The following is a 27,740-nucleotide window of genomic DNA, read 5'->3' on the forward strand; positions in this document are numbered from 1 at the left end:
AAGATCACAATAGTGCAGCTGTCATTGTTTTCCCAATAATGAACATACAAAAGTAAAAATTTAATGACCGCGTAAAATAGCAGCACTAGACAGAAAATCAAAGATGCCACTATGACGTAACAAGCCAAGAAGCAACCCGTCACCACAGAGGCGGATCCAGCAACCAGACAAGGGGGATTCGGCAAAAGGCAACGGTGTGTAGGTCTATATTAGTCCGACCTTGAAAATCAGTTACTTTTCTGTGTTTTAGAGGGGCGAATGCCGCCTTGAATCCGCCACTGCATCACCGTGTGCATCAACAGTTTACTCCCGTTGTGGGGCACAAAGCTCAATAGCCAGGGGAGCAAAATCCATCATAGGTCAATATCACATGCCCACCCACAACCGAGTAGCAATAAATGAGGCATAGAGTGAAATTGATCTTCAAGAAAACATAAAACTGACAAAAATTGAATTCAAACTTAGGCTAATCTAAAAACAGCAACAGAGGTCTTTGCCGCTGATCATCTATTTATGAGACAAGAAAGGCTGAAGATTCTTTCAAAGAAAATTCTTCAACAAACGTGACGAATTTGATTTCAACCATCGATTCAAAGTTTTGCTCGGTGTTAGCCCGCAAGGCACAACTCTCCCTGGCAGTGAGCATTATACTTACAATACCACACTGAGGGGCGACGTTGACAGTTTGCGTTGGCATCTTTTGCCAGTTACTTCCGCGAGCTACAGGCCTCATTTGTAGCAAAAGAAAAAAAAAATGTTAAAATATAAATAACTGATTGAGGTTGGTGAGGCGACTGTGTGCTGAGCCAAGGCCATAAAGAAAACTATCGCAATAACTTGTGCAGAAAAGCATCTTAAAAATATCGGTGCTTGTATAACGCTGTGACCGGGGGATGCATGGTTGGCCTCGCAGGCAAATGCGATAATAACGGTGAGATATGCGTTGATTACACGTAGAAAATACAAACAAAATCGTTAGCGAGCAATATGGCACCACAGCACCAGATGAAGTGCTTTCCCATAGAATGGTGTAAAGGACAAATTCGATAGCCACTTTAAAATGAAAAAATTCTGCCACAGCTACCTCGAACCAATCATAAGCTGCGTTTTGTGCGACGTAACAAAGCGCGAAAAGCAGGTGATGCAAAGCAAATTAAGTGATGGTTTATTGGTTTAGCCGTCAGCTGCTTGGCTTAGTGGTTAGGGAGTAGTCTTGTGACCTGGGTTTGATTTAGAAAGGCCACAACTGGATTGTAGCCTCTTATGACATGTTCTGATCGGTTGGAGGCGTCACTGCAGTCATTGGGATCAGACAAAATTTCTTCATGTTAAAGCGGCTTCCGACAAATTTAATGAAATGAGAACGGTGTAAAGAAACCGCCACAACCATCAGCCCTCGACGCGGCCGCGATGGTTGCAATGAGCGATCACAATGACTCATCGAACACCCAATGTGACGCCACAATCAAACACACGGTTGACACAGGAATTGGAAGAGCACAATGATGACGTAGCCGGTAAGTCGAGCACGATCGAAACGAAGTTGCAGCTTGAGCAAGTTTCAGTTTTGAGAGGAAAACTGTTGCAAGCGTGAAAGCTTTACTGAGAAATATTGTTAAAAAATAAAAGAAGTTCCGACTTTGATTAAAAGACAATTGAAACCAGACGTCCAGGGTTAGGTTTGAACCGGTGAAAACACGATGAAGGCAAATTCACTAGCCCACCACACCAAGTAGTGATCGCCGTACGATAGTAGCCTCGGGGATGTTTACACTACGACGATTACCAAGTAACCAATAAAACCATATACACAGCAGTGCAAAGCATCCTTCAGATCATGCAAGTGACGTAGCAGCAAGGTTAGTCGGTTGTGAACTTCAATGATTGACGTAACCAGTAATGACGACAGGGTAACCATGGCATCCCTAGAAACGATGACGATCTTAGACAGGGAGATGGACCACCGACGTGAGTCCATGACCATCACACACGGACACCCATGACCGCATCGTGGACATGCTTGTCCATGTGAACCTCCACATCCTGCAGAGGAACAGGTTGCATAAGAACAAGCCACACCGTTAGAGCCATGTTCCCACATGTGTTGGTGGAGCACACAGAATAACGACTTAGTCTATTCGTGGGATACCAAGTAAAAGCTATTTAGAAACATATCCCAGGATAGGCCATGATAAGACATGGAAAATATGACAAGACAATGAAAGAAGTCGGAGCCATAGCTGGCCTTCAACGTCTGGAGGTGGCCTGGTATACTAACATACGACAGGCACCACCGAAAACACAGAACTTAAGTTTCTTTTCAACAAACATTAAATAATTTCAGGACATGTTGGATCACACACGTCATCAGAGTAACTGGTGTTATGTAACGATAGCGCTACCCACCAGAACGGTGTCGATGTCGGATGAGAAGTAGTGAGTGCAGTCCCCCCACAAGCAACACGAGTTGAGGGCCTCCTTGTAGTAGATGGTCGCATGGAAGAGGTTAATGTGGGTGAGTAGGGCGCTTCCAGTGGTGAACCCAGAAGCCCCACACCCGCTCCACTGCAAAAAGGGGGGGGGGGTTAGTACTAGCGGAAAAAAGCAAGCAGATATTTCTTTGTGAAAAATGTGAATACTATAATACTAACGACGACATTTTAGAGTACATGTTAATTCAAGCAGGAAAAGAAAATGATTGGTAGTGGCTGTTAACAGGACCTTTATCTTTTGTTTGTTTTAACGAAATTATTTCAATAAAGTGATAAAATTTTGCTGGCAAAGCTGTTAATTCTGTTTGGCGGTTTTCATCAACTTCATGGCAAAGTATCCCAAGTAATGTAACTATGGCCTTGCTGACAAACCCCCAGCAAGCTAGCGACTTCGTTCACGTGTGTGTCTGTAAAAGGATGGAAGGTGCAATCGGTCAACAATGAAACCAATCAATGGAAGTGGACGATAAAAGGATAGCTACTCACCAAGCAATCCAATCCTTCGATCAGATCAATTCTCGTCATGTCATCTGTCTGGAAGCTGGTGTCCGTGTTCGACTCCATGCTGTCACCTGCCGGTTTCTGAAAAACAAGTCGCACTTTTGAGGTTTCGTTCAAAACACAGCGTAAGTCGTTATGGCACAACAAGTAAGTGGTGGATAGTGGCCAGTGGGTGTTCTGTTGATATGCTTATGAGCACCATTGTTATTTGGATTATCTGCAATACTTTCTCGCAACGTTCAGCGACGCTAAGCTGATGGTACTTTTTACGTTTCAATCAACATTATGGTATGATTCACCACCTGAGGATGAGATAAGGGACGAACGTTCGAGAAGCACGTCAGTTCGATGCCCCCTGAGAGCAGGCAGCTCTCTTGCTCAAGACACAAAAAGGAAGTTCTGCGGTGGGACACCATACCAGCATACCACCTTGAGCAATGAGCACGGCTACAAAACATAGAACAGTAACAAGCAGTACACCTATTGCGATGCCTGCCTACACTTAGGCATTTTTGACCGAAAAGTACGCTGCGTTCAAATTGCTTGAAGTGGTTGACATGGGTTTCGATCCAAAACCTAAGAAGCATAGAACACTAAACTTGATAGTTGCAGTGAGGTTCTTCCGATCTCGTGTCATTCCGATCTTGTGGCATACGGATTGCGCATTAATACTTTTGCTACCAAGACCTCTCTAGTCAACACATTACGAGGCTTTACCTTCCAAACTACTATTTCAGATTTATTGAAATTGCTGCGGGACCATTCGTTCGTGGGAGTAGCCGATGCAGAGTTTGCAATGATCCAACACTCCACCAAGCTTTACCTCGCTAACATCACCAAGTTAATGGTGATGCCCTACAATCAACTGCAATGTCGTGACAGCAACAAACATTGTACATCAGAAGTGGCTCAACCGCACAGAAAGTTCCATTCAATAAACAGAAAATACTCTTTTATATAAAAAAACACACGAAAATGGCAAATAAACAACTTTCACAACGATCCTCCACACTTAAGAAACAGAGTGTGTGTGAGGTATCAAAGTTTCTTTTAAATGATCAACCAGCTAAAGTACAAAAGTTATAAAAATCTTTTACCTTCCAGATACGTGTATTTCACCCCAGTTTTAGTCAACTGGTAACCCTGCTATGAAACACCATTCAACTCACCAGTGGTTTGTAAGCGAGTTGAGTCAGAGGAATCACATTGACAGCTCCGTCCATGCATCCGACGAAGGCGAATGGCAACATGACACCGCTGTATTGGTCCAGGCTACTGTGGTGGACGTACATCGATATGGGGGGGCTGCTAACTGCTTTAGGGGGGCCACTTGTCCGACAAGGCTGGAGTACGACAAACAAGTGTTACAATAAAGAAAATAGTGCAAGTGACGAATGTTAGTAAGGAAGTGAAAAACATTTTAAAGACTACGAGTGGTTACAGCAACTCAACGAGCTTCCACCGCAGTAAGTTTATAAATACACCAGAAAGAATTAAGAAACCTTAAACGGGGTCCGATTGATTTCAGAAATGAAAAACACAAAAATGCATATAATGTAGTGAAACCAGTTTGCAAATTTTCATTCAACGCCACCCTCAGAGGTCTGCAGACGATTGTTTGAACAGGGTTCGTGGCCACAGAAACGCCACAATTTTATAATTGAACACTCACCTCTGTACGCAGCACCCGCACGCACTTGTCCAAGCAGAGCGAGACCAGGCCGTCGTGTTCAATGTGAAGTGATTTTATGCTTCCATAGTGCATGCGAAGGAACCTGAGGAAGGAGCTCCATCAATTACAAACACTGAAACCAGCCTGTATGAAGCTTTACTTGTGGTTGGACATTAAGATCTAGCGACAGCAACAAGGAACAACAAAAACTTTACAATGACTATGGTAGTCATGTTTCAATGCGACACAAGTGGAAGCAACGATGGGACACATCGTCATCGGGTTTGTTGCTCCCATTATAAGTGTTGCACCGACATACAATCGCGTGCTCTGGAGCGGTGTCGAACCTACGTTCTTTCGAACATCCCACAGATGCTTTCACCACTCGGCTACGTAGCGACTTAGACGGATATAATAAAAGTAAAAGACATTTGTATTACAAAACAGGTAGCCATGTTGTTTATATTTGTGTTGATGAAGAAGCAACATGCTAAAAAACTGGATCCTTTAAGAGAGACCACCTACCTGTACACAACATCCCCAGTGTGGATGTTATGGACCAGCACCGTCCGATCGGAGGCTCCACTGTACAGAAGATCGCCTTTCAACTGCACGGGAGAAAGTGAATTGTTTTGTTACACTGCTTGATTTCACTTTTACATTGATTCTACGCAGTACGACATTAGTTTTGATAAATCTTGCAAGTGCACAGAAATCAAATCTCACCTCGCAATTACTGCACATTTGAAGAGAAGGAACAAGTCAAACTTGTCATACTCAGAGAGCCAAAAAATTTGCCCTGTTGCAAATTAAATAAAAACGAAACCAATTTCGTCGGAGTTAGATTTTGAAATAATTCAATGGCTCAAACTTTGATCAATTCAGATGATGGATTGAATATTTCCAGCCCGTTAATCAGTCCTTTTTACATTAATTCAACATCTGCAGTTACTAAATCAATGTAAAAAGGACTGATTTGATCGCTCGGTTGAAATAAAGCGCGGGCGATTATGCCTGGTCCGGTCTTTCGACAGTCGAAACAATAAAGTTGATTAAAAATTATTTCAACCAAATCACATCAAGTCAACACAGGATTGGAAAGAATCTGCACAAAATAGTAAAGATTCGCACTGCTATGTGGCAAACCTCGTTATTTAGTCTGCCAGTAGCCCGTGAAGTTACCTGCAAACAATTGACCGTCTTGCTGTGCCCAGTCAGCATCTTAATGAGCAGGCCGTCCTCGGCGTCCCGAACCGAGATCCTGCAGTCGCTGGAGCCGCAACAAAGCACCCTCCTTGGCCCCTCTGTGCCAGTGGTGAGGCAGTGGATCGCGTGGGGGGAGTGACAGTCCAGGGTGTCCACCAACTTAAACTGGGGGGGGGGGGAACAATCATGGGTGATAACATAACTACGGTACCAGACGGAGCACATAAAGGAAGCCAAATTATTGAAACTTTAAAAATCACCAATTGGAAGAGAACCACAAAGCGCGGAATGCCACACAGCGATGAATCGTGCTCAGTCGCAAGGAGAGTCGTAGAGCTTCATCCTCCAAAGACAAGCATGATCACCCCTTAAGCAGATGACGTAGCAAGCACAGTGCGAGCTTATCGCAATGTAATATGATGACGTTATAGTACATCGTCTCAGAGCATTATCATTAAATTATATCAGGCAGATGTATCAGATGCTGTCATCCATCCACAAAGCAACTGATACTCCGTTGCGTTCAATGATCCAAGCACACAAGAAGGCAAAGGTATTGCTGGTACAGCCTTCACAACGTTGATTTATCGTTACCTACCGTTGCTGTGTTGAAAATGATGACCCTGCCGTCCTTTGTGCTCAGGTAAAGCAGTTCTTTCCAGCGATGAATGAACAAAATGCGGAAGTCGTGCTCGACAATCAACTTGATCAACGTGAACTGAAAGCTACGGACGGATGAACGGGGGGTGTTCTGGAATAGATGATTTATTTGGCACATTTCTACACAACCAATCAACCATCCTTGGGAACTAAAGGTCATAGATACAATAGACAAATACTAAGACGATACTGAATCCTTGGTATTCTCGAGTCGGATGAAAATCTACTCGAATTCAAGATCGTAGCACAAGCCAGAGCCGGTTGTTAATGATCTACAATTAAAACAAATGTTTACAATAAAGCACTTTAAAATACAACAATTACAATAAATTAATTACAAGCAATTACAATTAAGCACTGTGAAAAGATGGCCAGCACTGAAACAAAGATGAATCACGAAAAAAATGAGTGACAAGTGTGATTGGAAGCGTAACCGGCTCATCTCTATCATGAAAGAAAGAAAAGCAAGCGTTAAGGGTCATCTAAGTTGTGAGATACACTGGCAGCGATCCGGATGCTTACACTTATTTTGACTTGAAGCTGGTAAAGACCATAGTCTTTCAGGGTGTTGTGTTCAGCTGTGTCGTCCGCAAACACCAAATACACGGACACGAGCGAGTGGTCTGCATCCACGCACACTTCGCTGTTGGCAAATGCTTTGAACAAGGGAAACGGAAGCTTGCATGTTTTCAGAAGGCGTCCTATGGAGGTACATTGCTCATTTAATGACATGCAGTCTGCGTAATATTTATGACATATGCTTCTTTTCCCCACCAGTGTGTTGATGATGTAATATATGGATCTTGCTCAGTTAGTTTTGCATTCTACATCAAGCCAGGAATTCAAGAAATATTATTTGTATAAAAAGCGTACTCAATGTCGAATTAAATAGCCAGTAAAAACCCTCTTAAAACCCAGGGCTGTGGAGTCGGGCGAAACATATACGACTTCGACTCGTCGGTTTTTAACTGGATGACTCCAACTCCGGACACGCCAAAATCTCTCCGACTCCACAGCCCCGTGAAAACCCCGTCAAAAGTGAAACAGACTGTTCAGGCGTTCAAGACAGTAGCAACCATATTTGCTTTGAACCCAGGCATAGGTGTGCAACTGGCATCCTCAAACCGTGGAGCCACACAACCTCTTGCGGGAATGGTCACAAACGTGGTCATCTTAACTCACACACCGGCAACGAGGGGGCACACTGTTTGACGTGTTCGAAAGTAGTCTAAGTTACTCGATAGCCACTGCGATCGACCCAGAAATCTCGTCTAATCGCATTTGTTGGTTAGGAGCAGTCAGAATCGACTACCAACCTATCGTCATTTATATTATTGTACCATGTGTATGATGATTATAACCGACCTAGCCCTGCAGATACCTGTAGCAATGTCTGATATATTCAAGCATTTGTCCTTGGCGCATGTGATGACCTTCCCACAGTTGGTGACCACCAGACACAGCACCGAGCTGCTGTGAGGCTGTAAGGTCGTCGCTTTCAGGGAGGCGATCGACAGCTCTGCGATCAAATGCCGGATTATTATTGATGGAAATGTGTACCTTGTTGTGGACTATACAGATTCAAACATTTCCGAGGTGGGTAAGTTTCAAACGGTCGTCGCACCACTTGGCATGCGACAACTCAGTAAGTACATTTCAGTTACGGCCAAGTCAGCAAATGAAATTTCATTTAGCGTCAGTTTTTACCCAAGCAAGTAAAAACTGACGCAAAATGAAATTTCATTTGCTGACTTGTTACATGCCAAGTATCGGCTTAGACAGTTTTTACTTGCTTAGGTCCATTGTTTACCAATTCCAGCCACTTGCTGAAATGTTGCTAGCTCAGTTGTCACTTGCTCAACTCGTTCACAACATGCATGGCAAGAGCAAGCAACCATGGTTCAAGCATAGACAAGAGTGGTTAAGAAAAACTGCTTTCACTTACGTTCGGATGTCAACTTCACTGGTATCACTCCCTTCGTCGAATCGGTGGTGACGTCATGCGCAGTGATCCATGACCTAGGGACGTCATTCGGCGGTGGATTTTTCATGGTCGCCTTCCGCTGAGGGTGATCACTGGACAACAGAAACTTTATTTAGATTGTAACGTCATGAAAAGCAAGAGCGCGTACAATGCTAGTAGGATAGCTCGTGTGTTGGCAAGGTAGTCGCTAGTGAAGATCTCCCAGGCTATCAGCAGTTCAGCACAGCGAACATTCGTGTTTCGCGAGTCATATCACATTATCAACAAAGAGATTACTCAATACTCATACAATGTATATAAGCATCCGGTTCTGATGAGCAATTTCCGCCGAAGCACAACCAAGCACCATGAGAACCGACATGTACCTGGTGGTTTTGGTTGGCTTCTTTTTGTCTTTCCCGCCCCTGGGTTGGCTTAGTGGCTTGGGGAGTGCACCGCTCATCCCTTCATCACCATTGACCGCGGAAGGGGCGGGTTGTGGATGACCGCCCTTCAACCGCCTGCAACAAAGCATGCTCGGAATGATTAGGGTGCTAGTGACGTCATAAGCGTGTCGGGGGGACACAAAGGCGCTGTTAGGCGGACCCTGTACGACCAATAGTTGTCAACTGTAGCAATTTGAACCGGTCTGGTAGCGAAGAGTTATGGATTCAGGGTGACGGCCGATAGGGCATTGGTTCGAACACCCACCGGGTAATTTCTTTTCAATTAAGATTTAAAAACGTAAATCACTATGAAATTATCGCGTTCGTGAAAGTCACTTTAAACTTGCAACAGGTGGCTTAACACCAGGAGCATGCCTGTAACTACACATGCTCAATAATTCTAACAGGGGTAGCAACAGACCACCCACCTATTGGCAGGTTCCTCTTGTAAGGTGGTTGATGTCACTTCATCTTCCGGTGGGAGACTGTTGGTTACCTCGTCCTGTAATGAACATACGAGTTTAGTTTGTAGTTAATTCACCGCAAGCTATCATGGCTGTATCCTGTTCGACTAAACCAGTGACGCTCAACTCCCCAGACAGCAACATCCGTCAATTTTATATTGATTCAACGTTTGCAGACGTTGACTAAAAATGACGAATTTTGCTGTCTGGGGAGTTGACCCAAGACACGAGATCAACACACCTCTCCTTTCATGAGGCAAACCAACCTCTGTACTCATCAGTACCAACCAATTTGTAACAACGTTTTCATAGAAAGTGGGTTATGAAAGGGAAATCCCCACCGGAACCCAACGTTTGGGGTTAAGCCCAGGCGAAATGGTGAAGAATATTAATTTAGGTCAAGCCAAACATAACTGCCAACAAAACTTCGAGCTTCCCCCAGTAATTGTTGGCAACTCTTAAGTTTACCCGAACTCGCCTGTGATGACGTCGATAACCTTTGTGGCGTGGTCGATGACGTCACTTCGCCGTCACTGCCCGCTTCTTTCAAATACTTCTTCAAGATTGTGTTGATCGATGACGTCATGACCTTGCTTTCGGCCTTGTCCGCCATGGAGTCGAAATAAACGGAGCTTGAGGCGACGGGGAAAGGATTTGCGGGGGAAGGACCGGATTTTTGGGGTAAGTCGGGTTCAGAGTGGGATTCCAACTTGACTGAAATATCGCGACTAGGCAGGTCAAAGGTCATGGCGGTGTCGTAGCGAGTGACGTTTGAGGGATCAGACACGATTGAGTGAACATCTGACTCTGCGGGGAGGGGGGTGCCCGTGGGGTGGGGGGAGTTGTAGGTTAAGTCGGGGTTTGATGAAGGAGTTGGGGTGCTATGGGCACAGCTTTCGGGGCGAAATATGGGGGTCTCTGGAGGCGGGGGAATGGAGCTTCCAACGGTACCCCTAAAACAACACAACACTTTACTGAAAAGTAAGAGCTTCAGAATATTTTGCAACAAAATAAACTGAGCGGAAGTTGCTCACACAGCACAGCAAGAAATTGTCAAAGCCATTATTTCCTTAGAATTTATAGAAACATATTTTCCTTTTAAAGACAACGACAGAATAATCGAAGGTTAGCGAACGCACATCATTATTACTTTGTTGGTAAACGCTAATAACTTATTTAATAAAAGTTTCATATTTTGGTCATCTACACAGAAAAGTCCGAATGAACAAACTACAGGTCTAGGGACAACAGTTTGTTTCAGGTCTACGGAAACAGCAGCTAGCTAACCTGAGCATGACCAGTCGGTGCTGCCTGATACTCTCAAGGTCCGACTTGATTCTTTTCTCTTCCTCATCAATCTTTCCCATCTCCTCATCCAATTCCTTTTTCCGTAACGTCAGCTGTTCAATCAGCTGGTGGAGTAAAGATTATTTAAGTTAGAGGTGACTTTATGGTCACGGAACCTCTTCAATAGGTCATCAATCCCGTGAACCCTCAAACTTGTTAGTCACAACAAGCGAACCTTTTGCAACATCACTTCGAATATGAATGGATTAGTACTTTCCTGATACATGGACATGTGATAAGGAGGGAGGAAGGAAGTTTTCTTAGAAAGGCACTAGATCTAAAGGTGGATGGGAAGAGGAAACGCGGTCGTCCAAGAAAAACGTGGAAACAACAAGTGAAGGATGAGTTTAAAAAAGTCGGACTGAAGGAGGAAGATGCAAGGGACAGGGTGAAATGGAGAAAAGGGATTAAGACAATTGCTGCGCGGAAACAATCGGCCACCCCCACTAGTGGGGAACAAACCGACGATGGATTATGATGATGATGATGATGATGCAAACAGGTCGATGTACCCTATGCTGGGATGCACTCATGTAAGTGATCACTGTCACTTATAAATCATACACGCTCTATCATCAGGGTGGTAAGGTGGACACATCAATCAACATTGATCAATAGACAAGTTCGATTCTTGCTTAGGTCAACAAAATTTTACTTCGAATCAGTTGTTTGCATGCGAGTCGATGAGAAAAGACCCAATGAGGGTTGCCATAGTCTGCAGCAAGGACATAGATTGAAGCACGCAATTGAATGAACGCAACAAAGCTTACATTGTCAACGTGCGTCATCTCATCATGCAACTTCATTGATTGCGCCTTTATTGCGTTGTCTTGCGAATGAAGCAGCTCCTCCCGTTCAGACATGTGCAGGAGGCGAGAGGATAGGTCATCCTTGAGGACAGGCTCCGGTGCGTTTGCGGGAGTGGTTGGCCTCTGCTTAGTTGGATGAGTGCGTGAAGTGTCTATGACGTCAGATGACGCATGTTCTGACGGCATTGTAACGTTATTCGGTCTGTTCGTCTTGACGAGGACAGGGGCAACCAACTTTCTCTTTCCAGGGGCGCTAACATTCTGAGGAGGTAAGATGTTATTGGGTGCTTTGGAAGGGAAAACTGTTGCTTTAACTTTAACCTTTGTGGGGATTTTGTCCTCGCTGATTGGTTGACGAGTTGTTTTTTTATGTTTTATTTTTCTGACGTCACGAGCACTTTCGCCTGTAGATGACCCCGGACCTTGCGAATATTCACTGTGAGAAGATTCTCCAGATTTTCTGGAAGAGAAAGATCGCTTCTTGGAGTACTTCTTTCCCCCTGGTGACCTTTGACCTTTAGCAGCCTTATTTGGAGACACAGTTTCTTGTTTGGGTGGATGAGACATCTCAGATTGATCTTTCACTTCTCCTCCTCCAAGAATCGGAGATGTAAACTTTTTTGGCTCCGTGCTTGCTGCAAGATCATCACGTAACCCCTCTGCCTGTTGATATGACAACGCATATGTTAATACTATGACATCATATGAAGCGACGATAAAAGTCACGCTTGAAGAAAAATGCTCGAAAAATAAACCTCACAAAATTAGCTCAAAAATGTACACATAGAACACTTGATTGATAAAAAATACTTGCAGCGGGTACATTAGGGTGTTTCATTTTTTTACCATTTTTGAAATTCAAAATGCCTGGGGTCCCATCTGGTGGTATTTGGGGAAAAAAGTTTACACCCCAATTTTTTTCAATTATGACGTCATATTGAGGTGGTCCACGAGGTTTGAAATTTTTGGGCCTCAAAATCTCGAAATTTGGGCGTATCTCCGGAACCACACATCATAGATCGACAAAATTAGTATCAAAATGCGCAGAAGGGTCGGTTTCCTATACCTGATGCAGAGAATATTAAGGTCTATCTGCTTGAGAAAATAAGTTTTCAAAAATCTGATTTTCGGTCTATTTTCTCCTGATGAACAGAGATCAGGTGATCAAGATAATAAGTTTTTCTGTATTTTTCCACTCTTGGAAGCTGCTATTGCGTAATAATAGTCCTTGTTCGTTTTGCAAGAGACGAAAGGGTAATAATTGAAGGTATTACTATTATAATGATGATGATGGCTATTCCTCGTCGAGGATATTATAATGTAACCGTTGAGGAAGAGGTATGCTGCTCACCTGCTTTAGATTTAGATTAAGTGTCATTATGGCATTAAGGCCAAGTATTAGTAAGTCGATGCAAAACTTCAAGGAATCGGAGAAAAATGTGCTTCCCCTTAATTCAGATATAATCATCACTATTTTTACTTGAGGAAGAGAGTACGGTAGCCGAAACTAATCCCAAGTTTTTGAAGAAAATACGGTACTCTATTTCAAAGATTTGAAAGATGAACTGCTGAAAGATGTAGTTGGCATATGGAACAAAACTGGCCTTCCAGTGCTTAGCAAACAGAGAATTGAAGCCAAGTTAAAAGACGTGATAGAGAAGTACAATACAGCAAGAAAGAAAGAAATGAAACGCAGAGGTAATGAGGTTAATCAAGAATGGTTACAGAACTTGTTCGATATATGTGCATGTAAGTGAAGTGTTCGATCTCCGAAAATCTGGTTGTTTTTCAAAAGAAACTCTCTTGCAGCTGTGGACTCGAAAACCGAGTCCAGGAGAAAGAAATCGCTTTCTTGAAAGATCAGCAAAAAGATTGAAAAATGTTTATCGGTGGCGTAGATGTCAACCATGTAGAAAAGGCTTTAGAACGGGAAAATCATAAAAGGAGGTGGGAAACGAGCAGTGAAGTTAAACAACCGAGCACTTCTGGCATACAATCTGCCAAAGCATCGGCATTACTATGTTCGAAACAGAGAAAAAGAAATTAAGCAGTTAGATGTCTACACAGTAGCGAAAGCGACTCTGATGGGGATATGAATTGGGAAGATGATAGGGAATACAAGCCTCTGAAACCAGCTATTTGGGGAAAAGTGTACAAGAAAGTACATTCTTTTTCAATAAATGATAGAAGTTGTTTACTTGCTGATCGTAGGATGACTTTGGTACGCCAACAGTCAGATCTTATGAGGTCGGTTCTTGGAAAAGATCAAACAGCTGCAGCACCTTCGACAGTATACCGCCAACGACAAAAAACAAGAGAAAAATCTCTGATGGAAAGTGAGAACCTTCTCAACTCAGCTTCTGCCATGCAGATATGTTATGATGGGCGCGTTGTCGATAAAATAGATCGATACGTTTTCTTGGGTCAACTTGTTGATGATAATGGCATGAAGCACGAAAGTGTGCTTGCTGTTAAATATTTTCCCAAAAGTGTGTCGGTCACTGCAGCACTGATTTTTGCCACCATCATCCAGGAGGCTTGCAGAGTTCACCTATCCCAAGTATATTCAGTCATGGCTGATACGACTGCTCTCAATACAGGAAAAAAGTCCGGAGTCAATACTCGACTGGTCAATTATTTTAATGATGAAGTTGGTCATGATATTCATACCCTTAAATGTATGTCCCACATAAACGAAATATATCTTTCCCACGTCATTTCTTTTGTGGACGGCGCCAAGAAGGGTCCAGGAGCAATGCAAGATGGGGCTTTGCTTAACCAGATAGCAAGACTAGACAAGCCCAGTACTGAAACCTTAACACCAACTATTACTACGCAATAACAGCTTCCAAGAGTGGAAAAATACAGAAAAACTTATTATCTTGATCACCTGATCTCTGTTCATCAGGAAAAAATAGACCGAAAATCAGATTTTTTGAAATAACTTTTTTTCTCAAGCAGATAGACCTTAATATTCTCTGCATCAGGTATAGGAAACCGACCCTTCTGCGCATTTTGATACTAATTTTGTCGATCTATGATGTGTGGTTCCGGAGATACGCCCAAATTTCGAGATTTTGAGGCCCAAAAATTTCAAACCTCGTGGACCACCTCAATATGACGTCATAATTGAAAAAAATTGGGGTGTAAACTTTTTCCCCCAAATACCACCAGATGGGACCCCAGGCATTTTGAATTTCAAAAATGGTGAAAAAATGAAACACCCTAGGGTACATTGTTGCACCGAAATAAAAAAAACTGCAAATCAAAACCGTTATTGTCTCTCGTAAGACATCACAAAAGAGATGATTGAAACATTCATCTGTTGATCAAGACATCACAAAAGCAAAGTTGGTACAACATTCTCTAGTGATCGTATTATACTCACTTCATTAATGGACATTACAATATCCTGGAGGTCACTTTCATCGAGCGAAAAGTCGCTGGGTTCATCCTGGGGAGGAAGACCGATGCCGAATCTGTCGACAATCACTAACGTAATGCAAGTTGGAATCATGAAAGTGAACAAAGCAACCGCGCATTCTGTCGCGACTATAACGTAGCACAAGACGCTTTCCAATAATTCAAACTTGCTTGGACACCCAATTTATCTTGGTTGTTGAAGAACACCGGTCACTGCTCACGATGTAGTAAATTTGCTGAAGGAAAGGCCACCGAGTGAAATGAGCTCGGCATCCTACTCCGAAGGCCTAGTGTGGTCTTCTCATTCCCCGAAGCTCAGTAACCCAGGGACTTTACCAAGTTTTAACAAAAAGCCAAATACCTAGGCCCTTTTATTTTCAGCTTGGCCTGCCTTTGGGGCGACACGGTGACGGTAGGGGGCGCTGTTTTCGTCCTGGCTCCCATTGTTAAGAGGAGCTTGGCCATTCGGGAGTGTTTCCTCTCCCCGTCCGAGTCGCTGTTGGCCACGGTGGGTTGCTGCAGGCTGGTCTTCAGCCTGAAACGAATGAACATTTACGATCAGATGCATCTTGCACTAAATGCAGCTTCGCGGTGGCTCGCGTGACGTCACGTCCGGTTAGTTCTTATCCATACTCCATTTTAACTGGATGGAGCTCTACTTGTAACACCCCATCTTTTCATTCGCTTTTCACTGTTACCACGAAATACAACACACACAAAAGTTTATAAAATGCCTACGTTAAGATTCCCGCGTTTTCCTATTAACACTGCACACTGCACAGTGCACTACAGTGAAGAACTCACAAAACAAATAATAGCAAAAGACCACGGGCGATAGGAAAGTGGTTTCAGGTGGCCTAGAGTGACGAGGACTGACGGTGTTGTCTTGCCACAAGAATGTTACCATTTAGTTGATATCTTAACCATAAACCCTGTTTAATACTGGGCTGTGGTATATGTTAGTAAACATCTTGTCGCCTCGATTACCACACCAAACAGCAAAATCCGTCATTTTTACATTGATACGTTATGTAAAAATGACGGATTTTAATGCCTGGGAGATTGATTGAAGGTCGAGATTTGTCAATCATAAAACTAGGACAGCACCTAACGGGGATTCCCGGACAACAACACAACATTCTCACTCAAACCTGCTCCTGGCCTTTCCAATGTTCGGCTTCGGCATCAATTTCTTCTTGTTACTTTCACACATGCTCGTGTCTTCCGACTCAGAGCCTTCGTTTTTGTGGCCGCTCTCCTCCTGAATCACAGCGAACATAATGTTATACAGGAAACAAACGGTATTGCTCCGCCAAACGAAATACATGTCCTCATATAAAGAAACTCCAATCTAATCCCACCACCATGAGCAAAATATACATTGATCCAACATTAAAATAAACTGAATGATTCCCGGCACCTGTTTGGGGCTGGAAAGGGGATGAGGCGCAGTGGGTTGGTCATCTTCAGCATTAGTTGACCTGGAAATAAAAATGGGGGATTTATATTTCCGCATACGTCACACCCAGTTACCAGAAGAGCGTCTCTAATGGAAGAACTCACGCAGTCGCTTTCAGTTTCGCTTCTTTCTGTTTCTTCTCGGCCAGTAATATCAACTTCTCCCGGACACAGGAAGCTGCTTCATCATCATCAGAGGTCCTAGATGGTGAGAAGCGTTTAAACAAAACTTACAAAGGACTGAAATGGTAAGCTATGGATGAACTATACTCTTATCTCCTAAAGCTTAGCCGGTTTGAAACTCACACTGACATTACACGATTAATGTTGAACTAAATTCAAGAGTGTTCTCACTGAAATCTGGTAAAAAGGTGTTTTTGAGATGACCTTTGCTGAGAAAAGGCACACATGCACTTTCAACATAACGGCAATCCATGTAATGCAGCCGAATGTTGTATAGAAGGTGCAAGCAATATTATTTCTCTTACCGGTCCGAATGCGTTGTGGCTGCTACCGAGTCAGCGGTTGGTGCTCTGGAGTATCTATGCGGCCGTGGGGTTGCTGCATTGTCTCGCTGGTGGAAACAAAACCATCGTGATTCGCGGATAAAATTTTAGATATGTTTGAAAAAAACAAGAAAAAATGTATGCTCTAAAAGATGAGCAATTAGCGACTTCATTTTCGATTTGCATCAACAAATTAATAACATTGCATGAGGTGCTTATAATGGGAAGAGTGAAAAACCAAGTTGTAGCAGCATCAGGAACACAAGACACAGATAAATTTCATACTGAGTTGCCATCGATGATACTTCTCGTAAACTGGTAGCAGAAAGGTACAAACTTCAACTGATGTATCGTTACTTCTAAAACAGGGGTCACCAAACTTCTTTCTCTGAGGGCCGGACTGCTGCGAGATTAACAGCTGCGGGCCGGATGCCAATGGCGAAAAGATATACAACTATTTAGAATCTCCATTGACTTGAATTGAGCACAATAAAATAACAAAGTCAGCGGTGGAATAGCAAAGTTGTGATGAAAATCGAAAGGTTGCTGGAAAAGCTATCCCCTGCTGTAATACACTATAGGGCATCGTGCTCTTGAAAAAAAAACATGACATCTTTCCAAATTTGGCGTAGGCTGTCCCCATTTACGGTGGCCTAATGATAAACAGCAACGTCAGTCCTTTACAAAAAGTTTGGTAACTTTTTTCCTTAACAGTTGTAGTGCAGCTGTTATTCCTGGAGCACGTGGCGGGCCGGTTCCGGCCCGCGGGCCGTAGTTTGGTGACCCCTGTTCTAAAACCTCATTAATAGCTGCACTGATGCCTGCTGTTATCATGCCTTATTAATTACTACTCGCTCCTTTTGTTACATGCACCCCGCGAGGTAGAACCGCACTCTGTTTTATTCATGTCATTTCATTCTAGCAAGGTCAGCGAACAACAACTTCTTTAGTTCTAATGTTGAGTCTGAGAGCCATACAACAGCTTCTCTTACTGTAGTAGTTCTAGTGTTGAGTTTAACAATTTTACGTTGTGTATGTTGTTGCAGAAATTGCGATTCGATCATTTTCTTTTTGTTAATACATTTAAGAAAAATAACCGTCTTTGTTCAATAGCTACCTTGACGCCACAAAGAGAATATCGCAACTCACCTTTTTAGTGACTCCAGCATCGCTGCTTGTCGCCATCGAGTGGCTATCCTGCTTGGGAAGTGTCTTGTCAGCAACCACTGGAGGGCGGTGTCGCTTAGCAACAATCGAGTCTTTTTCGCGAGCTGTGCCGCTAGATGTCACCAGAGACCCGGCTGTGCTGCTAGACATCGACCGGCAGCTAGACGGGGCCTCGATCTCATCCATAATCGAGCGGAATTTGTTACGTAACTCGTGGGTTTCCATGTTTCTCAGTGACGTGGATGAACTCGATTGGCTGGAAGTATGTTGCGCCAATGACGTGGCAGACGCTGATTCACTCGTAGTTTGTCTTCGGTTAGTGCGATGGCGTTTAAGTGACGTGGCGGAACCTGATTCGCTCGTAGTTTGTCGTGAAAATGACGTGGCAGAAGTTAATTGGTTTGAAAAGGTGAGCGTTGGCAGAGAAGAGTCGTCTTCGTGGAATGGATTCTTTAACTTTGGCAAGAAAGTGAAGCCCCGTACCGCCCCAATGCGGTCGACGCCCACCGACTCCAAAGTGGATGTCGACGAGAAAATCTAAAACAAAATAGCGTGAACGGTTAACCAGCTGGTAGCGTGCATTGTGAATGGATTTAAAGAACTTTAGGTTTACTTATCTGCACGCAAAAAGTGAGGATACGATACTGAGGCTAAAAGTTGATATTTACCACCACAACTGTACAGAAACAAATCGATAAACAGTTTCAAAAGTCTGCCAGCTTTGCTTCAAAGCTCGTTTCCGTATTATGTGAAATGAAGACACAAAATGCAGTTTTTCGTTCTTTAACCTTGTTGCTGACTTCCCAATTAGAACATTTCTATTCACGAATATGGCTTCTGGCTTCATTGTCAAGTGTCAACGTAGTTGCAAATGAGCTCTACTTCTTATCATCAACATGAAATAATCTACAAATGCAATCGATAGATTACAACGTAGCATCTACGTCACATTGCGTAAAAAGGACGTCATACCTTGCCACTACTAGCGACTGATGGTGCTTGTGACGACACAGTGTCGTCGGTTGATCGGCTCGTCGGTGGTGACTTTGTGCGGCTTCGGTTGCTCTTTGAGAATCCTCGAGTGGCCTCATCGTTTCCGACGCTCTCACCAAACATCGGCTTGCTGATATGAAGGTCTTGAACCTCCAAAGGTGTCCAGTTAGAAGTCAAATTTTTAACGGGATTCGAGAAGGGACCCCCAGGTGGTGTTTCCTTTGGATTGTTTTCCTTGCTCTGCTTCCTTATGTTCCGTTGCAACATATGCTTGAACTTCCTTAGAGGCTTATTCGTGTACGACCTCATCAGGGGAGAGTCGTATCTTTCAATTCGTTCCTTTTTGCTCAATGAGCTGCTGCTCTTCATCGAGGAGTGGGGTCGCTCATCAAGAGCGTTGCCATGTGGATGGCCATCGCCATGGTGATCATCATCCCATCTCGGATTGTTGCTACGTTGCTCATCCCGAAAGGCTGGATGCCACTCATCATCAGGATGAAGATCTTTCCAGTGATCATCGTGGGATCCAGATGACAGGTAGTGTTGATGGTACTCACTTCCTCTGAAGGAATCCTGACTTTTTGGATGCAGGAATCGTGATGAAAAGCCACCTTGTGACTGGTGGTGATCATCCATGAACTGCGGGGCGTTCCATCTTCGCTCCTTCTCTTCCCGTTCCGAAGGAGGATGGTTTTGGGTGTGGTAAACGTTTCGTGGTCTTGAAAATCGGATTGCATCTTCATCTGATAGAAGTAACTTCTGAAAAAAAAACGAGTATATTTTGAACACGATGTTTCTATCATTGGGGAATCTATCGCTTTCTAGCGTCACAAGTAGAAGGCTTAGGGGTTTTTGTTCGTTGCCAAGAAATTTTAATTTCTTTATAAAACGCAATCGCGTCCGTTCCACGCTGGAGAAGGGTTGCCGGCTTTGCTTGAAATCACAATCAGCGTCATCTGCATCGATGAATGCGTTTCAACAGCAAAACAAATCATTAATAAATTAAAACAAGTCGCTTTATTTAGTTAATTCCGCAGTTCAGAAAATATTGGTTTTCATTAGAAGGAAAAGTATCGATTGTACCAGCAACCACTATGACAACATGAGCAACCACTATGACAACATGAGCAACCACTATGACAACGAGAGTAAGATGATTCATAAAGTTCAAAGACAAACTTTTCCAAAGCATTCGTGCATTAGAAACTTTTTTCTACTAACAAACTGAAGCAGTAAGTTTCAAACAACTGAGCCTGCTTACTTTTTGGGTTGTCCGACCACTGAAGCTCCTACTGCGTTGGAAGCCTACACCACGCGGTGGTGAAGTGTTGTGCTGTGATTGACGAAAACAATTGAAGAGTTAGACTCTTGATAGGTGATCGACAAGCATGAACTCGACAAACAGATTTGAAAAATATGGCTACGGTATGCTGCATAAACAATCAAAAAGAATCCTGGCAAATAATGCACAGAAGGCCGCCTTAGATATAACGCAGACTTGCAGATTCTCTGTATTTTTGTGGTCACATAATGTTTTCAAAGCATTTCATTCAAAAGTTTTTTGAAGCTACTTTTGAATAAACTTCAGTGTTATTACCTGAAGCAAATATGTTTTAATGTTTACATGCTTGGTCCACTGAGGGAACCAAGGAGCCATGGGTGATAAGACAATATTATTCCCTCAGAACACAATAGATTGAGTTTCGCTTTTAGTAGCATAACCGTTGTTTACATCAAAATGTAGATACAAACGTCCTATTTTAGCCTGATGTTGCGAGTTTGCTGTAACGGTTTGTCACTAGCTTTTGGACCACATGCTGGACAGCAGCCTCAAGCCGAAGAAAAGTACCTTATGAAACAACGATAATCGGACTCCAACACTACTCACCATTGCACATCGCGAGAGAACCGTGTTCTGAAAGCTTGTGGCAAACCGCTACTGTCACAGTCGTTAGAATCTACACATTTGTGAAATTTCTCTAAGAAGTTTAGCTCACAGATTTGAACGTAGATTCATTTGAAGTAAAACTCACCGAAAGAGGATCCTTCATTGATGACGACATAGAGGAAGCTGGTTGATCTTTGACGGACGTCTTCTTTGTTGGAGGATACATGAACGTGTTCTTGTATCTACAGGACATCGTGAGCAGACGATAATAAAAGATTTTCAAAACATGATTCATTGTTTCGGCTGTTTGGTATCGTAATTACTATCTACATCACTGGTAAGGGCCAAAAAGATGTTGCGAAGAACATCAGAGTTTTGTTGGATGAAAACATAAATTTACAGTATGACGATAGCCAATAAACTGTGACAACATGAGACAATTGTCAATAAACTTGTGTAAATATACTGTCATATAATCGATTGTTGGGGCATTTCACTTGGACGCACCTGATGAGGGAGTGCACACGCTTGGATAGGCGGCCCTCCTCCAAGTCATCCTTCCTCTTTTCAACCTTTTTCTTGTGGTCCTCATCACGGAGGTGGGATACATATTCACCTAATCCCTTGCACTTGTGGTGGCAAAGATTGCACTGGTGAGTAAAATCTCTAAAAAAAATATTATGAAATCAACAATTTCAGAAGCGCTACTAAAGGGTTACGTTTAAGGTTGAAACGTTGTACGATGTTGAGAGGTGTCAGCATTGAACTTGGAGAACGCAGCAACGAGTGAAAATAAATCCACCATCATATGAGCAACTTGAAGTACTAGTAGTATAATATTCTATTATTTGTTCCACTATTCGTTTCGAGTTTTTGAACTTGAAGCCCGTTGTCTTTCAGCCAGCGTTTAAATATATTTCCTCATTTGTGAACTGTGTTGCAACCACCGGGTAGCGCAGTTCGTGGACAGTCTAAAACCAAATGATCAACAGTTTGCCTGCTTTTTTCGTAATTAGGACAAACTGGTGTATTTTGATAGCACCATTGATGACGAAGTTAGAGCACTAAAACACGGTAACACCAAAAGTTCTAATTATTTTGTGATAATATTTTGAAGTTGTTCTTTTCAGTAGAATCGGGTTGTTCAGCCACCCTGCATTTCGGTCAATGAGCTGTGCATTATCTCAAGTGAAAGTATTTTTTTACATAAAGTCAGGAATTGAAAGCTTGGTAATGACACCTAGAGCCTTAGACAAGACATGCAGCAGTGTATTGCGTAAACAACTTATTGTTAATATTCTTAAACAATCCTAATGCTCTGATAACGCATATGCCAAAGTCAGCGACGGAATTACAAAAATAATTGCAGTGTAAGTTTACATAAGTTGAGTCCATAATAGCAGGCTAGGCACCACAGAGTGGGGTTGAACCAGGGTCCATGATTCTACTTACTTTCCTTTTTCTGTATCCAAGGCTCTGTGATGCAACAATGAATAGAGATGTTCATCTAACTCCTGTGAACAGTGAAAAAGTTGGTTTAATGATTAGCAAGTCAGGCATTATGAGCGAAGATCAAACTTCTCCATGATGTCACAGTGAAGTACAACGAGCCACTCCACAAAACAAACAACATAGTTGCCATGCAACAACAGCGTTGCACCATGTAAACTGGTCTTTGAAATGTCCATTGACATGTCATACTGAATTAAAGTGTAAGTTTGGTGTCTAAAAACGAACCAAACAACGACAACACTCCTACTGCAAGAATGTCTCCTCACGCCAATGACAACGCAGCTACTAGTATCAGTACCATAAGACATCATAAACACATAAATTGGGAAGTCAGACTGATGACAATAATTGACACACATCGTAGGCTACCAACCATATTTTAGTCATTTAAATTAGCATGTTGAAGCAAAACATCCATTTAGAGAATGCAATAGACTGAGTTTCGCTTTTAGCAGCATGATCGTTGCTTACTTCACAAATGTAAATATTGACGACCAGCTTTAGCCTGATGCTGCGGGGACGCTGTGGTGGTAGCGATATAAAGTAACTTTCGGAACACAGTTCCCTAGTCATGTGCTATGACGAAATAGAGTTTTAGACTGAAGCGATAATCTTAGAGCAAGCTTATTCAAACAGAATGCAATAGCTCAGCCATTTATAGTAAGCACTGTTGATGGTTGGTTCAAATAGCTTTAGAAACAATGTTTGTTGTGATTAAAACTGACCAGTTCCGATTGGAAGTGCAAGTCACAGAGGCAGCACACGGTGAAGAAATTCCTGGTATCTTCCAACGATCCGGACATGATCTTCCCACTGTTTCGTCGGCCACCTTCCTGAAGAGAACATAATAATAACCATACCATTTGAATAAGAACCCTTTCCCAATAAGGGTAAAACAGCCTGTAAAAGTTTTCAGTGACTAGTAGCTGCACACGAACCGCATTTGATGTAATTCGCTCTGCTTGGCATTGAGCAGTTTTTTGTGCTACTGGTAGTATTTATTGTTTTGATCATAATAAAGTGTTTTCATATCACACTGTAGCCATCGCATATTTGTGTTACTCTCATCGCTTTACTAAGATGAGAGTCAGCGTAGCTGTATACTGTAAAGGAGCAACCGAATATTTTACCTTGAATTTATTTGTTTGCAGAGTTTCAACTAAGAATCAGATTGTACCAGTTTTAAAGTCTTTGGTATGACCGGACAAGGTATCGAACGCACGTCTACCGATTCAGAGGCAGACACTAAGCTTCAACGCCACGACCAAGTACCAATCTATCTGATCAAACATCGTTCTGTGACTTCATACCTCATAGTTACCGCGGTTGTAGCAAAACCAAGCTCAACGTTGTGGATGGTTGCAATTAAAAATTTATAATATAGTTTTCGTAGAAGGAAAGTTACGGCAGTTATTCGAAGTGTTGAAAAGATGATTGAATTCTGCTGATTATAATTATTATTATCAGCCTTACAAAGCCAACGAAAGGTTGTTTTGAGCAAGACCCTTGCTAAGAAATCTTGCAAATTGAAATGAAAGTTATATAAGGAATAGCGGTCCAACGAAGTCGAATGTGTGGTCCAACAACAACAGATTTCACTGAATGCGTGCTCATCCCGAGACATTCAACGTTTGCAGACGTTGAATCAATGTAAAAATGACAGATTCTGCTGTCTGGATCTACAAGCGTGAGTTTACATGACAGATGAAGTACAGTAATACGTTACAAAGTAAAATACATCGTTGCAACGTCGGTAGCCATAATTTCGATGTTGGGATGGAGTAAATGCAAGTAATCTAAACGGCCCTTCAACAATGGAAAAATAAAATCATTAAACGCCTGCCTGATCAGAACCCCACCAAGCTTCACTAAATCGATACAAAAACATCGGTTGGATTTTCTGTTTAAAATTATATTTAGCTACAGAACAACATTATCGCGGTTCCGCTTTTAAATTTGTGGAACAACTGAGCAATCGCCTTTGAACTGTCATATCAACATTCAACAAAAACAACAAAAACTAGTAACACTCCAAAAAATCCACAAGAACATGCTTTTGAATGACCTGGTTTTCAATGACTCTGCAGTAAAAGAGAGATTTCAGCAACTAATCAACTTTATACAAGAATGGGAACGATCTTGTTGAAAAGAAATGACGTAAAAAATAATCACACACCGAGACCGATTTATTTGGCTGAACAGAGGATACGATTATGACTGCAAGGTTGATAACATTAAAAAACTAAACGTTTTCTTCCTTTACCAACGCAGATTTTTAAATAAAACTTTTAGTCTGAACAAATTCAACTTAAATTTACCTGCTTGATCTTTCAAAAATAAATGTTTCCGGTCTTAAATTCCTTCAAGCTTTTTATACATCGTCAACAAGTCCACTTACACTCTACCTACAAGTACATGCTTCCAACGCCGGTGATATGAAGTTTGAAATAGCCTTCACTTTCAAAAATTCAAACAAATATGAAGTAAAAGACCGTTATGATGCGGCCTTGTATAAACACAAGAGCAGTGGCGCTGCGTGAGTGGGGAGCCACCGATGCCGATGCGTGCCCGGGCTAGTCTATTGTGTGCGGAACGCGCCACTGTTTACAAAGGTTGGGTGATAGTTTGGTGACAAAATAGTGGATCATGTTGTGATTTATGTTTGGTCACCTGTCATAAAGTTTATCCGATGATTGTAGTGAGGTTGAGAGTATGGTCGGACTCTTGTGTGTGTATTTTAAACAAGTCTCTATTTTGCAAGTTACGCAATTATACATCTCCAATCTCAATCCCCTTCAACATAATAAACACTGCTGATTAGATTCATACAAAACATAGTCGAAACAAAACATTCAAGATAGTTCAACTTCTACAAAGCGGCACTAAGCCCGGCAAAAAAGTAGCCAGCTTTAAGCCAAGAATACGACGCAGCTTAGACAATTGTAAAATTTTCATATGCAGCCAGAGCTACAATAAGTGTTCAACGTTTTATTATACTGCAAAAAAAAACACAGCGCCGACTTACGAGAACCATGAGATATTCGTCGAAAGTTGTTATCATACGCCACGCAACGCGTCTTATTTCTCATCAGTGTGAAGGCGATTGCGGCACTTGGAGATGAATTCCGCCACCATCAGCAACGGCCAACGGGGCATGACAGGATTAATACTGGACTAATACTACATCTAATCAACGTTTTCTTGATAAGTAAACGAATGCAATCAATTATTATAGTTCATCCAAAAATTTACAAAACACTTCAAATTTTTCTAAATAAAATAAGCCACGATTACGATGTCAATATGTTTATTAACTGAGCGACAGTGCATAAACACAACAAAGGAGTTGTCAGTTATCACTTTCAAACAGAAAGATTGGAAACAAAACAACCGCGATGGATTTCAAACAGTATTATACTTATCACTCAACCAGAGCTCTGTGTAACAAAACACGAAATTCCTTTTTCAGATGATGCTGTTGAATTGCGAGTTCACTTGCCAAGTTTTATAAATCAAAGTTGTCAAGTCGACCATAAAATGTATGATTTCAACTCCTCAATCTTTAACCGGCCAGTTCCAGGGTTTCCAGTCTGATGCTCATTATTTAATTCTCAAAACTTCTTTTGAAGTGTTAAAACGGTTTTTTTTCAACACTTCTCCTCTACTGAACCGGCGACATAGCAGTGCAGACTATCATTTGTTAGTTATCATTTTGAAAGCACGTCACAGCACAAACAAAACACATTATTTAAGCATTTTAGCTACATATTAATACTTTTTTTTCACTGTTACCACATTTATGCTTTGAGCAGCATCCATTTTTCAACACCACTCTCATAAATTTTCTTTATTGCATGTAGTTTGTGCAGAAAAAAGATATAATTCAAAATTTATTAAAACCTGACCAATAGGCTACCTTTGGAAATGTGGGTTTTCAAGCTTTGGGCATTTTGGGACAATGTGTTAGAACCTCTCAAATTCAAACTGCCATATTTCAGCAAGCACTGGGAGATGTTAATGAAATTGTGCAGTAAAAACTTCGGCAAAGATTTAATTTCTGCATTTATATACTTATTTATAAATAGGCTTATTTTGAAGTAAAGACTTTTCATGAACGTTTGTCATTGTACGTTATATCATGTGATACAAAAAATGTTGATATGACAGATAATATTTGGAAACATCTCTATAACATCTGAAAACATTTGAGAAGTCTTTTTTTTGAAGCTCAATGGTACTGATTTGAAAGTTCGCAATCCTTATGCAATAAATAAGTTTATATGGCGCAGTGCCGAACAACCACGCTTGCATGGAAGTTATCAAGCTTACCCCAGAAGGCTTATCATAGTTTAGAAGAGAATCTCGCTTCTTTTTGGCACAAGCTTCATTTTCGTCTTTTGGTGCTGGACGCTTTCCATTAGAGGGCAGGAGCAAACTTAAAAAGTAAAGTAGAACTCGGTTTACTAACATGAAAAAATCAGAACATTTAAAACCAAGCAGAGGTAAAGATGACAAAATGTATCATACCGTATATAGAATACTCAAAAGCGAAAAAACTAACTGGGAAAGGTGATTTGATATTAAGAGTATGATTATATATAATCTAAGAGTAAGTAAGTAAATCTCCCATTTGAAGAAGTATCTTAATACTAGATTGCCTAGTTACATACTAGTTAATTTTTTCTACTTTTGATCATAGATACGGTTTTCTAGTTTTCCACTTGATACTTAACTTTAAGGCACTTAATGATCGCAATACAATCAGTCAATTAGGGTGCAAATTAATTCAACCCATGAACACAATGTCCCTAAAAAATTGAGATAAAAAATAGAGCAGTGCCTTAGTTGCTAATCAGACTTTTGGTAAAAATATTTCAGTATTGTCGGGAAGAGTTGAGAATCTTTTATTCTTCAAAAAGGATAAGGATACTGAAGTTAGGTTAAAGGCTTGTGGTGGCTCATGACAATTCAATGATTGAATTCCAACAAACAACAATACCGATCAGCGACTTGGATGCTGCCCAACTTTTCCAGACAAAATTGAAACATTTTTACGCAAATTTTGAGAACAACTTCAGTGTTGCTCTATTTTCTTTTTTGATCTTTTCAAGGAACAAAAACTAGAACAGGATTGATGCTGACACATGAATTATAAATGATATAAATTTACTCACTTATTCAACAAGGGAGCTGTCTGAGACTGTTCTGCAACGATATCATTGCTCCACGGCAT

At 41.9% G+C, this 27,740-nt stretch overlaps 1 protein-coding gene across 1 annotated transcript; it reads right to left on the bottom strand.

Annotated features, from left to right (window-relative positions):
• Window positions 1-4: 4 nt before the first annotated feature.
• On the bottom strand, window positions 5-27,740 carry LOC145768184 (uncharacterized). Its single transcript, XM_082579665.1, has 31 exons — window positions 27,682-27,740; window positions 26,837-26,942; window positions 23,233-23,340; window positions 22,448-22,509; window positions 21,503-21,661; window positions 21,141-21,237; window positions 20,369-20,440; window positions 19,087-19,866; window positions 18,097-18,651; window positions 16,930-17,015; window positions 16,547-16,642; window positions 16,404-16,464; window positions 16,135-16,244; window positions 15,345-15,518; window positions 14,949-15,039; window positions 11,522-12,223; window positions 10,692-10,816; window positions 9,883-10,357; window positions 9,369-9,442; window positions 8,881-9,015; window positions 8,477-8,607; window positions 7,913-8,050; window positions 7,054-7,232; window positions 6,470-6,622; window positions 5,848-6,036; window positions 5,191-5,273; window positions 4,666-4,768; window positions 4,163-4,336; window positions 2,979-3,074; window positions 2,407-2,565; window positions 5-2,043 (listed from the first exon to the last, which is right to left on the bottom strand). Exons 1-31 carry the CDS (start codon window positions 27,738-27,740, stop codon window positions 1,984-1,986), a joined length of 5,592 nt encoding a protein of 1,863 aa, XP_082435791.1. The 3' UTR covers window positions 5-1,983.

Source organism: Aplidium turbinatum, chromosome 1 (genome assembly GCF_918807975.1).
Source record: "Aplidium turbinatum chromosome 1, kaAplTurb1.1, whole genome shotgun sequence".
NCBI lineage: Eukaryota > Metazoa > Chordata > Ascidiacea > Aplousobranchia > Polyclinidae > Aplidium > Aplidium turbinatum.